The sequence below is a fragment of the Populus alba genome, chromosome 14 (genome assembly GCF_005239225.2).
Source record: "Populus alba chromosome 14, ASM523922v2, whole genome shotgun sequence".
NCBI classification, from domain to species: domain Eukaryota; kingdom Viridiplantae; phylum Streptophyta; class Magnoliopsida; order Malpighiales; family Salicaceae; genus Populus; species Populus alba.
This window is the reverse complement of record NC_133297.1, coordinates 17,941,642-17,955,272: the sequence shown is the minus strand read 5'-3', so window position 1 is coordinate 17,955,272 and position 13,631 is coordinate 17,941,642. Positions and strand designations below refer to the sequence as shown.

The 13,631-nt window shown below is 35.4% G+C and overlaps 1 protein-coding gene across 2 annotated transcripts; it reads left to right on the top strand.

Moving 5' to 3' along the window:
- Positions 1-546: 546 nt before the first annotated feature.
- LOC118045230 (DNA replication ATP-dependent helicase/nuclease JHS1) lies at positions 547-13,292 on the top strand. Of its 2 annotated transcripts, none has more exons than XM_073404681.1 (34): positions 547-1,044; positions 1,133-1,306; positions 1,397-1,606; positions 1,790-1,852; positions 1,987-2,190; positions 2,294-2,347; positions 2,431-2,492; positions 3,585-3,717; positions 3,887-3,997; positions 4,122-4,218; positions 4,433-4,515; positions 5,151-5,216; positions 5,559-5,714; positions 5,836-5,891; positions 6,011-6,068; positions 6,195-6,305; positions 6,383-6,439; positions 6,530-6,664; positions 6,756-7,010; positions 8,326-8,400; positions 8,600-8,721; positions 8,841-8,913; positions 9,049-9,153; positions 9,317-9,484; positions 10,140-10,209; positions 10,288-10,439; positions 10,743-10,820; positions 10,906-10,998; positions 11,081-11,218; positions 11,696-11,735; positions 11,849-11,910; positions 12,051-12,188; positions 12,391-12,510; positions 12,760-13,292. In XM_073404681.1, exons 1-34 carry the CDS (start codon positions 691-693, stop codon positions 12,913-12,915), a joined length of 4,029 nt encoding a protein of 1,342 aa, XP_073260782.1. In that variant the 5' UTR covers positions 547-690; the 3' UTR covers positions 12,916-13,292. The 2 variants fall into 2 exon arrangements, with proteins under 2 accessions (XP_073260782.1, XP_034909703.1); XM_035053812.2 differs by having other exon boundaries at positions 549-1,044; positions 11,837-11,910.
- Positions 13,293-13,631: the final 339 nt, after the last annotated feature.

Below are 13,631 nucleotides of genomic sequence, written 5' to 3'. Positions count from 1 at the left end.
TTTTTCTAAAATTGTCTTTGTCAATTTTATTACGGAAAACATTGTAGTTTTCCTCACAAAACATTGTCAATTGCTATAATGTTTTTCCTCATGGGTTTTTTCGTTTCAAAATTATCTTTGTTGATTTTTTTTTTAATATTAAATTGGTAAAGAATTTAGCTTTACAATTTATTTTTCTTTTTATTAACAGAAAAGCTAAATCATGTGGGAAAAGTACTGTATCTTTTATCACAAAACACTGTGGATTGCTACAAATTATTTTGTTCAATCTCTAAGTTTTTGATCACTAACATTATTTTTTTTTCTGTCATGAAATATTTACTCAAGTATATCTTTAATTTTATTTATTTATCTAATATTGATTTACAATTATAATACTATTAAATAAATTTATTTTATAAGTCCGAACATGAATATGCCACCAGGTCAGTAATAATAATTCGTTAATGGTTACGTTTTGTTAATTATTTTATAAACAATAAATATCACCAGTTGTATTGAAGGCTGGTTGGGCCAAACGGTGTCGGATGGAATGAGGAGAAAAGAAAGCAATAGTGATCAATGAAAAATAGCCGCCTTTGAGTCTGGGCGGGAAATCGCAGAGCCCCAAATCAGTAGTAACTGAACTAAACCTCAATCCCAAATCGACTTTGCTGCATTTCCTTCGGAGCTGCGAATTGGAAGAAGGAAATGCCTCCAAAGAAGAAATCCAAGTCGTCTTCTTCTTCAACCTCATCAGCGAAGAAAAACCATCAAAACTCACAGCAGCAGCAGCAACAACAACCTTCCAAGTTTGGAATCCAACATTTCTTCAATCTCCACACACAAAACGCACTTTCCCTCTCTCAAAATCCCCAACCTCCACCCACTCCAATTCCCCAAACCCTCTCTCAAAACCCTATAATTTCCCCTAATTCTCTAAACCCTAAATTTGCGCCACCCTCCGATTCTCACCACCTCGATGCCGACGATAACGTGATGGATGTCTCACCTGAAATCACCAAATCGGTGTCTCTCCAACGCTTCAAGTTCTCTCCTGGAATGGTACTATTTATTTTTCTCCGTTTTCTTTTAATTAATTAATCACCTAATATTCAATTAGGCGATTTATTTTAATTTATTGTGGAAACAGTTGATAAAGCAGAGCCAGGATGATGGTGGCGATGAGGTCACATGGAAGATATCTCCGGTTAGTGAAAGACTCCAAGCTGTCTCCAAGCAAATGCCCCAACTCATTCAACTCTTAGCTGAATCTTCAAAGCTTAATTCTTTCAGCATTCGTCCTTGTTCCTCTTTAAATGATGAGGTATGCTTTTCAATTCCAATCCATTAACTTCTGCTAAATTGTTAAATTTCCTGTGTGCATCTGTTTTGATGATAGCAATGAATTGGGCAGATTTCATCTGGTACTGCTGGCAAGGTTGATAAGCAGCTTCCTTCACCTCCATGGAAGGGTGCTGACAGATCTTTGGTGCCTGCTAGTAGAGTTGGATTGAAAAGAATAAACCCACGTCAGGATGTAAATTTGACTGATGTTAATTGCTCGCTTGCTGGTCGACAAAGTCCTTTCAGAACTCCGCCGTCCCTTTCGTATTGTCACGAAAAGGTAACTATAATGTCTTATATTTTGACTGTTTATTACATACAGAATTCTTCATGTTTTTTTAATGGATTCTATGATAACATTGAAAGACATATGAAAGTTGCTTTCTTTCTTTGTTGTTTTAGGCTTCACTCATTAAATGTATGGCGTGTGATTTTGTTATTTTTGGTTTGTTGGTAAGTGCAGCTTTCTAATGTTTCTGAATGCAATGGAGCATCAGATCAACTGGATCAAAGGCAACACAAAAAGGTTTTGCTTAGGATTAAATTTTTTTTTTTTTGTTTCCATTCACTGAACCATTCTATTCTAGTAATTTGAAGTAGCTCTGGTTCACATAATCCAGTACTGATCATATGTCTGTCTGTATTTTTTTATCCTCTCAGGCATTGCTTGAGCTTTTGGATCAAGTAGAAAATGCAATTTCTGTTGAAGATTCAGAACCTAGTGCTGTCAATTCATCTAAAACACAAGATGTAAATGGTTATGACATGCCCTGCAATGCTGGATCTCTAGTAAAAGAAGCAGCAATAGATCCACCAGAAAGTGTTGCTGTGCCATTGTCAAATTATAATTTTCTTGTATTGGAGGTACTCTTTGCTTATTGCTCCACATGCATCCTCATTTTATATCCCTTATTTGGAAAATACCGAATACTTCTAGATGACACCTTCTCATGCATCTCGGTGTTAGGTATCTGAGAAGCACAGGCTCACGGATTCATCTGGTGCTCAATGCCCTTATAAGGTTTCTTTGTAAGCTCTAGTCAAAATTACTCCACTGCTTCCAAAGACCTGATAAGGTACTTAAGGTAATCAATTTCCTTTCAGGTTCTTCGATTGTTGAATGAGCAAAGTGGAGAAGAGCGAACTGTCTATTTGCAGGAAGAGTGGTAAGTTTTTTTCTCTGTTTGTTTCCCGGGGCTATGGAGACCTAAGGTCCTCTTCTCCAGAACCATCACAAGCTAATGAAAAAAAAGAATGTAAACCTTGGCCCAAATCATGACTGCAGTTGTCTGCTTAGCTGATCTCAAGAGTGCCAAACATTACTGAGCCAAGTGCAATTTAGTAACTCCTTACAAATGTTAACTAAATTGTAGTTGGGATGAACCTTATTGATGCTGTGTTTTATATGCAAGATAACCATTGTCAAATCATAATCAACAAGAGCAAGCCTAAAACTTATCTTCCATGCCAACTTCGTTAATGGTTATATCTGAGGTTTTCCGTGTGATTGCTTGGATGCTGATGGATTAATTTAGTAAAATGTACACCCAAAATCAACTAAACCTAAATGGGAGATTGCAGAATAGTTTGGGACTTGAGTTTGGATATTAAAATTAATGAATACCAAGTTCTCTCTTATTTCAGATTCTTTTTAGCATGAATTACTGTTAATGGTTTGTTAATGCTGTCCTAAGAACATGATATCTTCCACCACCAAAAAAAAGGAAAAGAAAATAAGAGAAGAAAAGGAACAAGATATCTTCATCTTTCAAAATCTTTTTGGGGCTGGCTTTTTCTGGCTTTTTGCTGCTTTTGATATCATGCTGGTTGAATTGGGATTTGAATTCTAACTGCTTGTTGTATTGGTTTGTTGATTGCACTACAAATGTGCTAAGCGTTGCTTGAATATATTTTAGGTTCTATAGTGTCATTGCACCTGGAGATACTGTAAACGTGATTGATGAATTTGATGACCAAGGAAAGTGTGACGTGAACCGTGACAATTGGGATTTGAATTCTAACTGCTTGTTGTATTGGTTTGTTGATTGCACTACAAATGTGCTAAGCGTTGCTTGAATATATTTTAGGTTCTATAGTGTCATTGCACCTGGAGATACTGTAAATGTGATTGGTGAATTTGATGACCAAGGAAAGTGTGACGTGAATCGTGACAATTGGGATTTGAATTCTAACTGCTTGTTGTATTGGTTTGTTGATTGCACTACAAATGTGCTAAGCGTTGCTTGAATATATTTTAGGTTCTATAGTGTCATTGCACCTGGAGATACTGTAAATGTGATTGGTGAATTTGATGACCAAGGAAAGTGTGACGTGGATCGTGACAATAATCTCTTAATTGTTCATCCTGAAATTCTAGTCTCTGGAACTCGGGTAATTCATCGCCTTTGTGTCAGAATTTAAAAATACATATTTTTATTGATGTTCTATTGAACTTTCCTCTAATGGTAAATTAGCTGCAATATTTGCATAGATGTCTGTTGCTTATGTTTCTTCTGTTATTTTACGATAAATTTTTCCTAATGGATAAGAACACTTTCAGGTTGCTGCTAGTTTCAGTTGTCCACGTCGAACTGTTTTGGATGAGAGACTAAAATGCAGTGAGCATTCAACTGCTGCATTAATTGGTACCTTGCTGCACCAAATTTTTCAGGTTTCATGTTATAACATTTCCCTTATAATTGTTGGAATTTTCTTATTCCGGGTTTACTTGTATTCCTGAACGAGCTTCACTGTGATGCATTTTCATGATGTGTGATATCTCTTTCCTTTTCCAGGCTGGACTCATGCAAGATAATCCTACCATAAACTTTTTGGAGGAATATGCCAGAATAGTACTCAAGAAAAATATTGAAAGCCTGCATGCATGTGGAGGTGGCTATTTATATTAATGCCAATTTACTATTTTGTTTTTTTAAAAAAAAAAAACTCGCCCTGGCAGCATCATCTAGGTTCACCAAGTTGTTGAACTTGTCAAGTCAAATGCTTGTATTATAGTTCAGTGTGCCTTATCATGCTAGTATTGTCTTAATTTTGTCATTTTAATATGAAGGTTGAACCTTGCTGATCATTATCTGGAATTTTGCAGTAAATGAAAATGATATCTTCAATACTTTGGTTGAGGCAATTCCTAAACTAATAAATTGGATCAACCTGTTCAAAGATTCACAGGTATGCTTTATTTGATTTATTGTATCATTGTATCATTGTAGTCCTTTTGGTTCCATCTGTTTAGCTGGGGAATCCTTGCTTGAACTTGCCCTTTGCAATGTTAATCTTGATATTTATCAGCTTTGAATTTCTTATAGGTTGTATTGGATCTATTTCTATTTATTATGAACTACTGATTTTTAATTGTTTTTCTTCTTTGAAATCTGAAAGACAGTTAAAATCAGTAGTTCATGACAAAGAGATATTATTTGGATGCAACATATAAGAAATTCTGATTTCTCTAGTATCAAGAGATCTCTTCATGGCATCAGAAATTGTCATTCTCATTAATTAATTATTCAAAATTGATTTGACATATCTTTTCTACTCTGCATCCTTTGATTGTAACCATGTTATTTTTTTAACTCTATATGTTATTGTCTTGAATTAGTTTCTTTCACCTTCCACATGAAGTGCTGTATGCATTCATCAAATATCACCTCTCTCTTACTGAGCTTAGTGCCACAGGGACCTTGTCTTCCTGTCAGACAATGAAAACAATCTCTATGATGCACAAACTTGAGTGTGTGTCCCTGTCATATGAAATTATGCAGACAATCTATTCTCAAGGCTGATGATTCATAAGTTGTATGCAGGATTCAAAAGCCCCCATTATTGATTTTGGTCCTGACAATGGATTGAAAAAGCTAAGTATATATGAGGTTAGCATTTCGCTTATTCTTGTTTAAATTGCATACTATCCCATGCCAATTGGCTTCACTGCTATTTACTGGACAAATATTTGTACATAGGTATATTTCATATGTATGCTTACATGGACCGTGAAAAAGGTCCTCATGTGTAAAAACTATTTTCTGTACCTGTGTAGTCTGCTTTGATTCAGAATTTGCCCACAACTGGCAGTTGTTTTGCTGTTACTGAAGTACATCTAAGTTTATTTTTCACTTACCTGCCATAAAACTGTAGCATTAGCTTTGAATTTGTTAGTGCTGTGCTGTAGCAATACCCGACAAGTTCATAATAATGATCCATGTTAAATGCAGGTGATTGATATCGAGGAGATGGCATGGGCCCCAAAATATGGGTTGAAAGGAATGATTGATGCTTCTGTCCGCGTTAAAGTAGAGTCAGGCAGAGATAAAGCAGATGAGAAGATTGTGCCTCTAGAGTTTAAAACTGGGAAAGTTTCCAATGGGCAGGCAAGTTATGGTCTCTGCTGAAAAGTATGCGATAAGGATTCTTAAATTATTTGAGAAACCTTGCAAAGAATTCTATTTCTGATGTTTTTTCCTCTTAGACTTATATATGTCTTCCTTGCAGTCATCCATGGAACATGTAGCCCAAGTGATTTTGTACACTCTCCTTATGTCTGAGAGGTGTGTATGCCTGTATTGTACCCTTTTTCTTGGAATAAGGGTGGTGAGGTGTAGGCATCTAATTTGGTGAACAATTGAGAGATCATTCTTTATTTTCCTTTTACTTGTCATGTTTCCAGGTATCTGAAACATATTGATTCTGGTCTTCTGTATTACCTCCAATCAGATCAGACACAGGTATAATCACATACATCCCTGCCATCTAGTTCTCTGCATATTTGAAGATGATTTGCCTACATCTTTGACAACTAGTCCTCTGCATATTTTAAGATGATTTGGTGTTTATGTCCTAATTTTGTGAAGGGAATCACTGTTCAAAGGTCTGATGTGGTTGGGCTAATCATGCGTCGAAATGAGCTTGCAAATGACATCCTTAAGGCATCAAGAACTCAACAATTGCCTCCAATGCTACAGGTGTGACTGCTACTGAGCTATTAGAATGACGTGTTTGTGGAGAATTCTATTTAATTTCATAAATGTTTCCATTTTAGAGCCTAAATATGTGCAGAAGTTGCCGTCATCTTGATGTTTGTACAATCTATCATAAGGTAATGTTTTGATCCTTGAGCTTAAGGAATGCAAATTGTTTTGTGTAGTTGGTAAGAAAATCTCATCTTCAATCGTCTCAAATGCTGCAGGTGAATGGTGGAAGCAGGGAGAGTAGTGGACTAGGTGATCTGTTTGATTCACATGTTCATCATCTGACAACTGCTCATTATGTTTTCCTTCGACACTGGGATCAGTTGATTGACTTAGAGGCTAAAGAGACACAGGTGAATCACTTTTTAAGAAATACAGGTAGTAAACCCCATAAATTTAGTTCTAGTAAAATGATGTGCCCTTTTCCCTTGTCAACTGTTGCAGCTTGTGAAAAACAGAATATGGCGTCCACATAGTTTGAAGAGTGATGATTCCACTAGTTGCCTTTCTTTTGTTGTTCTTGATACTTCAGATCGAGTTCCATATCAGAAATCTCTCAAAGACAACCGATTCATTTATCGTTTTGTCCATAAAAAAATGCCTCTTCATGAAGTGCATGCTTCTGGTGGAGAATCTTTGAGTTTTCCTTCTTCTTCGGCAGAAGATTTCAATTATACACTTAAAAGTGGAGACTATGTGGTACGGTAATTCTGAAAAAAAAAATGTGGTGCATGATGCAATTATATTTCTTTTTTCTTTTTTTTTATCAGTAGTAGTGTGGAGGGGTTTGAATTGGCATCCCCTTGTTTATACCTGATCCCAGTTGCCATTGGGCTCCAAGGCCAATGGTAATGCTATTGTTGAATTATCATAACGTAGGTCAAAATTTTAAAATAATTTGAGAGAAGTGTATTTTTGTAGGTGTTATGCATTTTCTGCTTTTAAGATTTTTCTATCTCTTAAGCATGTTTATGTTCATTTCACATTTCTGTACAGTTTGTACCTTTTTTTTTTTTTTTTTTTATCAGTGCCCTTATCTATCTCTGACATATTATAATGGCCATTGGCTATCCTAAATTATCATTTGTCATTGGATTTATATTGCTTTTGCAACTTAAGAGACAGTTGTAAAGGGGCTAGCATATTAAGATTTTAAGAGGATCTGTCCTTTATAGTGGATGATGTTTGTTCTGTTGCAAAAGATCTTTCATAGGGTACCGTGCCTAGTAATTTCTATATTTCGTTGTAGATTTATATTCTCTTTCCTCTTGTCTACCTGTCCAGTTTCTTTATGTTTCCTTTTATGATATGCAAAACCTGTTACAATGGAATCTATGAACTTTTTTTTTGGAATTCTTCTCCTCTTGGTGCTGCATTTCTTCTTACTATTGTAGAAATCATTTGCATGATAACCTTGACTATCTTTTATGCACCAACTGTGAGATCATATCTTAAAGAGTTTGAGTCTTAGATCTTATTGCTGTCCGAGGGACTGTATTTCTTCTCTCACAGCCTCACACATTCTCTTTACCAAGCCATCTTTTATGGATTATGCTTCAAATGTTCAAAACTTGATTTTTCCATTTAAGTTGTGGTATCCAAGTGATTCCTGAACAATATCATTGCCCATATGTTTAATTCTTAATGGTCCAGTATTTTACCTTGTCCTATTGTTTCAAGTACTCACATATTCTCTGTGATTAACAGAATATCAATTTTTTGTAATATTTGTCAAGCATATTCTAGGAAGTAAATTTCAGATGTAGTTTTGGAGTCCAAACATATGGTCCTGGTTTAGTTTATATGCCAAAAGTTTTCTTTTTTCTTGATTGCTTGGAACCCACTTTCTTTTTTTTATGCATGAACTGCATATGTTTGAGAGCTTGAAATTGAAAATTTATGAGCTGCTGATGCATCTGTTAAATGTTCCACTATATTAAACATTTGTTACAGAGTGTAGTCATATTTACTTATTTTATAGGCAATTAATTAATTTGCTGTTTTCTATGTGTAGATTATTAGTACGAAATTTGGCCATCAAACTGTAGCAAGTGGGTTCATAACAGATATCAGTCGGTCCCATATTTCTGTAAGCACAGTATTTTCTCTTACTCTTTGTACGAGCCTTTGCCAAGTAAGAAACTGAAAAGCTGGCTTATTATTGTTTACCCTGCTTTACAGGGATGGCATATTATAGCCTATGAAAGTAGCAGCATTGGCTGTTGTTAAAACTGTCAAACTCACGAGAGTTATTTCAAAGCTGACCCTTCTTTTGCCAACACTTGTAGGTTTCTTTTCCTAAGCACTTAAGACTCCCTGGCATCAATTCTTCATCAGAAGCACATGATCTCTTTAGGGAGGTCTGGCAGATTGACAAGGACGAGTTTATGACTTCATTTTCAGTTATGCGGTAATTTCTGTCTTTATCTTAGCACCTAAGAAATTTTCATTTCACCTATAGCATCAGAACTATCATCGGATTGGTACATTATACTCTGGCTCAATCTATACTTGTTTTCATTGCTGAAGGTTCAACCTTGTACAACTGTTTCTCCAAAGTGAACAAAGTTCTCACCTTAGGAAGATGATTGTTGATCTTGAGGTGAATTCTAGATGCGTTGTATTGTGTCTGAATCACACAATTGTTTTGTTTTGTTGTTTTTCCTAGACTAATCACATTGCTCTCTGTTTTCCCTATATTTGTCTTTCCTGGTCTAAACATGTGCATTCGTTTTAGGCTCCTCGATTTGACAGTGGATGTATATTTAGTCAAGATCCAGCCCTATCTTATATATGGTCAGTGAAGAATTTAAATGGAGATCAGCGTCGGGCAATTCTGAAGGTTTGTCACCCACGCACACAAACACAAGCATATATATGCTTCTTGTAGTTATTTCTGTTTTTAAATTAGTTGCTATCTCTTGAAATGTGAAAATTGTGTACTTTTTTATTGGTATAATTCTGGACAATTTTATTTTTATTAATCCACAAATATACTGTTCCAGACTCTTACAGCTAAGGATTATGCTCTAATACTAGGGATGCCTGGAACTGGAAAGACATCGACCTTGGTACATGCTGTCAAGGCCATGTTGATGAGAGGTGCATCCATTTTGCTCACGTCCTACACAAACTCTGCAATTGATAATTTACTAATCAAATTAAAAGCTCAGGTCAACTCTTATCATTTCTGCTATTTTTTTAATTGAAAATGTCAGCTGTCCATTGTATTTAATGTCTTTTGCAAATTTGTCAGTGTCTATACCTAGGACATTCAGTTTGGAACTTTGGATTATAGGTAGTTTATTTGGATTGTTATGTATATCTAGCACAAGAAATTGTCCACAAGCTGTGATTTTGGTGTAGAAAAGGAGAAACTTCAATAACTGAAGGGACTAGAAGTATCATTCTATAAACAAGGTTTTAAACCACTGGGAATGATTTTCCAGTCAATTTCACTTTTAGTTGTGTGATTTAAAGCATTAAACTCTGGGATGCCCCTGCCATCTTCAGTCCTAACTTTCTGGATAAATAAAACTTCAGTTGCCAATAAATTTTCCATGCACCATTACAGCTGTTTCATCATTTGCAATCATCCCTAATCTCATCTCACCCTATCTTCTTTTCGCATGTCCAAACATTAGATGCCAAGTTGTACAGTCTATTGTTTAAAGCTTCCCAACCTCAGGATAAGAAATTTTCTGGTGGACTTGAACATCATGTTATGCTTTTAAGCATTTCTACAGTTGTAGGGTATAATTGAAGCATCTTTGTTTCACATTGAATTGCTATTACTCTTCTTGTACATTACTGAAAAAAAGGTTGCAGGCTATTGATTTTCTACGAATTGGAAGACATGAAGCTGTCCATGAGGAAGTCCGTGCCAATTGCGTTTTTGGTGAGTTAAGATTTTTCTGCTTATTCCCAACACAACAGTTGATTTCTCTTCCATTTCTAACCATAGAGCTTATGACAGCAATGGATGTACACAGTGTAGAAGACATTAAATTAAGATTAGAGCAAGTCAAGGTTGTTGCAGTAACCTGCTTGGGGATTTCTAGTCCCTTGCTTGCCAACAAGAAATTTGATGTATGCATTATGGATGAAGCTGGACAAATTACCCTCCCAGTATGTATTCTTTCTTATACTGACAGAATTTCTATAAGAAGTTGATTCTTCTAATGTCAGTAGTTGTGGTAGAATGTGTGAAGTGTCTGTTTTCTGTAGCATGAATCAGTTAGTTGCGAGATTTGCAACAGTGACTCTTTTTTTTTTTTTTATCTAAATAGATTTGCTAAAATTATCACCTTTTTTGGTTGGGGTGAATTAATCAGCCTTCTGGGGAATGAATGAGGAGATAGTAATTTGTGTGCGGAGTTACTGAACAGCAGATGTGTAAACTTTAGGTTAATGAATGATTTGTCCTTTCAGATAGCTTTGGGACCCTTGATGTTTGCTTCAAGGTTTGTTCTTGTTGGTGATCACTATCAACTGCCTCCACTTGTCCAGGTATAAAGTTTTCTTAGATTCCAATTGTTTAAATATTCTTGTCCTTGGCTTACTCTAATTGAAACAATTATGCAAAATATTCTAGAGTACAGAGGCTCGCGAGAATGGAATGGGGATAAGTTTGTTTTGTAGGCTTTCTGAGGCACATCCTCAAGCAATTTCAGCTTTGCAAAGCCAGGTTTCTTTAACTTCAGAATTGATTTCTTTTTCTTTGGATTCTTGTTGTAGGTCACTAAAAAATGAGTTTTGTTCTCATGCAGTACCGCATGTGTCAAGACATTATGGAACTATCAAATGCCTTGATATATGGTGACAGGCTGCGTTGTGGTTCTTCTGAAATAGCAAATGCCAGGCTTAAATTTTCAGGTTTACAGTCTTGTTCATCGTGGCTAAAGGAGGTAATCATTGTCTTTTTTTTGTAGCTCATATCTTTGTGCATGAATTACTTGTATTTTCATTTTATATAATTGTTGAAACTTGAAACCATATGATTTTTCCATGAGCAGGCATTTAGCATCTGAGGACATAACTGTTCTGATATCGAAGTCATTTGAGTTTATAAATAACTGGATACGTATTGCATATGTATGCACTCATACATTTGGGCTTATCTAGGTTCTGTCTAAGCAAGTTGATGGATCTTCTAGCTGGCCATGCACATTCAAAGAAATGACACATTTCTTTGAAAAATATGATCGTGTGCATTTCTTCTATTCTAAATTTTAGAGATCACCATGCCCTTTTTGTGGAGGATGTGGTAGAAATTGGCTTAAAGTAAATCTAAAAACCTTGTTTGACTGTGGTTGAAACCGATGTGGTAGATTTTGGCTTATCTAGGTCCTGTCTAAACTTGCTTCTTTTATGTATGGTTGCAGGTATTAAATCCTGGCAGACCCGTCATATTTATTAACACAGGTCTGCAAGAAATTTTCAACCCTCTTCTGTCTTTGCTATTGAAAATAGGTTTCTATCACATGGCTTCACTTTTTTCACCAAGTCATTTTCTTAAACTCAAGATATGCTGCCAGCTTACGAGGCAAAGGACTCCAAAACTGTGAATAACCCAATAGAAGCTTACATAGTTGCAGAGGTATTCTCTCCAAGAATCATGTAAATTGCATTGTCATCCATGATTCCACTTTGCTGTGATTTTTTGTGCTGCAGGCAATACAAGTGGTGTATGGCTATAATGAACAGTATTCATTCATTCTTTTTTTATCTTTGATATAGGTCACAAAGGAATTACTTAATAATGGGATTGTAGGTGATGATATTGGCATTATTACCCCTTATAATTCCCAGGCAAATCTCATCCGAGCTTCTGTTAACGTAACCTCTGTGGAGATTCATACCATTGATAAATACCAGGTATGGATGAATCATATCTTACAAAACAAAAGCATTATCAATTTTATTTTTTTTAATGTCAAAAGATGCTAGCGTGTATCTTATATAAATGTGAGACCAATCACATTATGCCATTCTTTTTACTGGAGATTAATGACTGCTCACCTTTTTCTTCTTCTTTTTTTCCTAGGCATCTCTTACATGCTCTGTTTTGTTTGCCCAGGGAAGAGACAAGGAATGCATACTGGTATCCTTTGTTAGGTCCAGTGAAAGTCCAAGAAATTGTACTTCTTCGTTGCTTGGAGATTGGCATAGGATTAATGTGGCACTCACACGAGCCAAGGTAGGCAGCATAAATGCTCTCACTATATTAGTCTTTCCTGTTATAGCAGTTAATTTGGATTTGCTTTGTGCTTTGCTTGACAAGAAATTGTTGCTTTATGGTGAGAGAGAGAAGGGAGGGGAAAAAAAAAAAAAAAAAGGAAAAATGAAATAATGATGAAGAGCATTCCAAACATGAACTGAGTTGAGTATTTAGCAGTAAAAGTCTCACGATATAATATTTGTGTCATTGCATGTACTGCATCCACAGAAAAAGTTGATCTTAGTAGGGTCGTGCAAAACCCTGTCAAAGGTCCCGCTGCTGAAGCTTCTTGTTGAGAAGATTGAAGAGCAATCAGGCATTTTCAATGTGTCCAAGATAGATATCAACTATGGAGAGCTGAAAAGATGTTCTCATATCAGATGATTTCTACCTTCAGTTCACCAAAAAGGAAAGAGAAAAAAGAAAAACGGGTGACGGCATGAATTGGCTTCTTCCCCCCTTCTCATTATGCCAAAGATTTGGCGTTTTGGGCGTAAAGGTAAAGATTGTGTAGGTAAAGAGATCACTCACTTTTTGTAGCATTAGCATAAATGCGAATAGAAGAGGATAAAAGAAAGAAAAATGTGAAGATCGCATCCACGTGGACAAAGTTACTTCAAGAATGATCATCCAAATGCTCCTACCAATGTTTGTGCAGTTTATACCAGTAAAATTTGTAATTTGGACTTTGTGAACAACTTGGTAACTGAGCTCTTAGATATTAAGGTTTGAGCAATAATTTATTTATTTTTACATCTCAATCCGGTATTAACCAGCGCCATTCATTTGTATTTCTGTATTTGCAAAACATAGATAACAAAAATATTGTAAGATATTAATTAAAAATTACTCAAAAAAATGTATTTAAAACTATAATTCTATAAAGGTATTTTGTAATTTCTTTCAAATAAATTTAATAATGATAAAACATCAAATAAAAAATTGTGGGAACGCTTAGCTTGTCAAATGTTTAGTCTTGATTGATATATAAATTAGTTTAAAAATATTTTAATCATCAAAGACAAAAAAGGACAGTCAGGTACACTGATTTATAAAAAGTTATTTATATAAATGTTATTAAAAAATAATAATTGAGAGAG

Excerpts from the sequence above, each read along its gene's own strand:
- LOC118045230 (XM_035053812.2), top strand. The coding sequence starts at position 691 with ATGCCTCCAAAGAAGAAATCCAAGTCGTCTTCTTCTTCAACCTCATCA. Across the intron at positions 10,210-10,287 it reads CCGTGCCAATTGCGTTTTTG|CAATGGATGTACACAGTGTA; the intron begins GTGAGTTAAGAT and ends AGCTTATGACAG. Across the intron at positions 10,999-11,080 it reads TTTCAGCTTTGCAAAGCCAG|TACCGCATGTGTCAAGACAT; the intron begins GTTTCTTTAACT and ends GTTCTCATGCAG.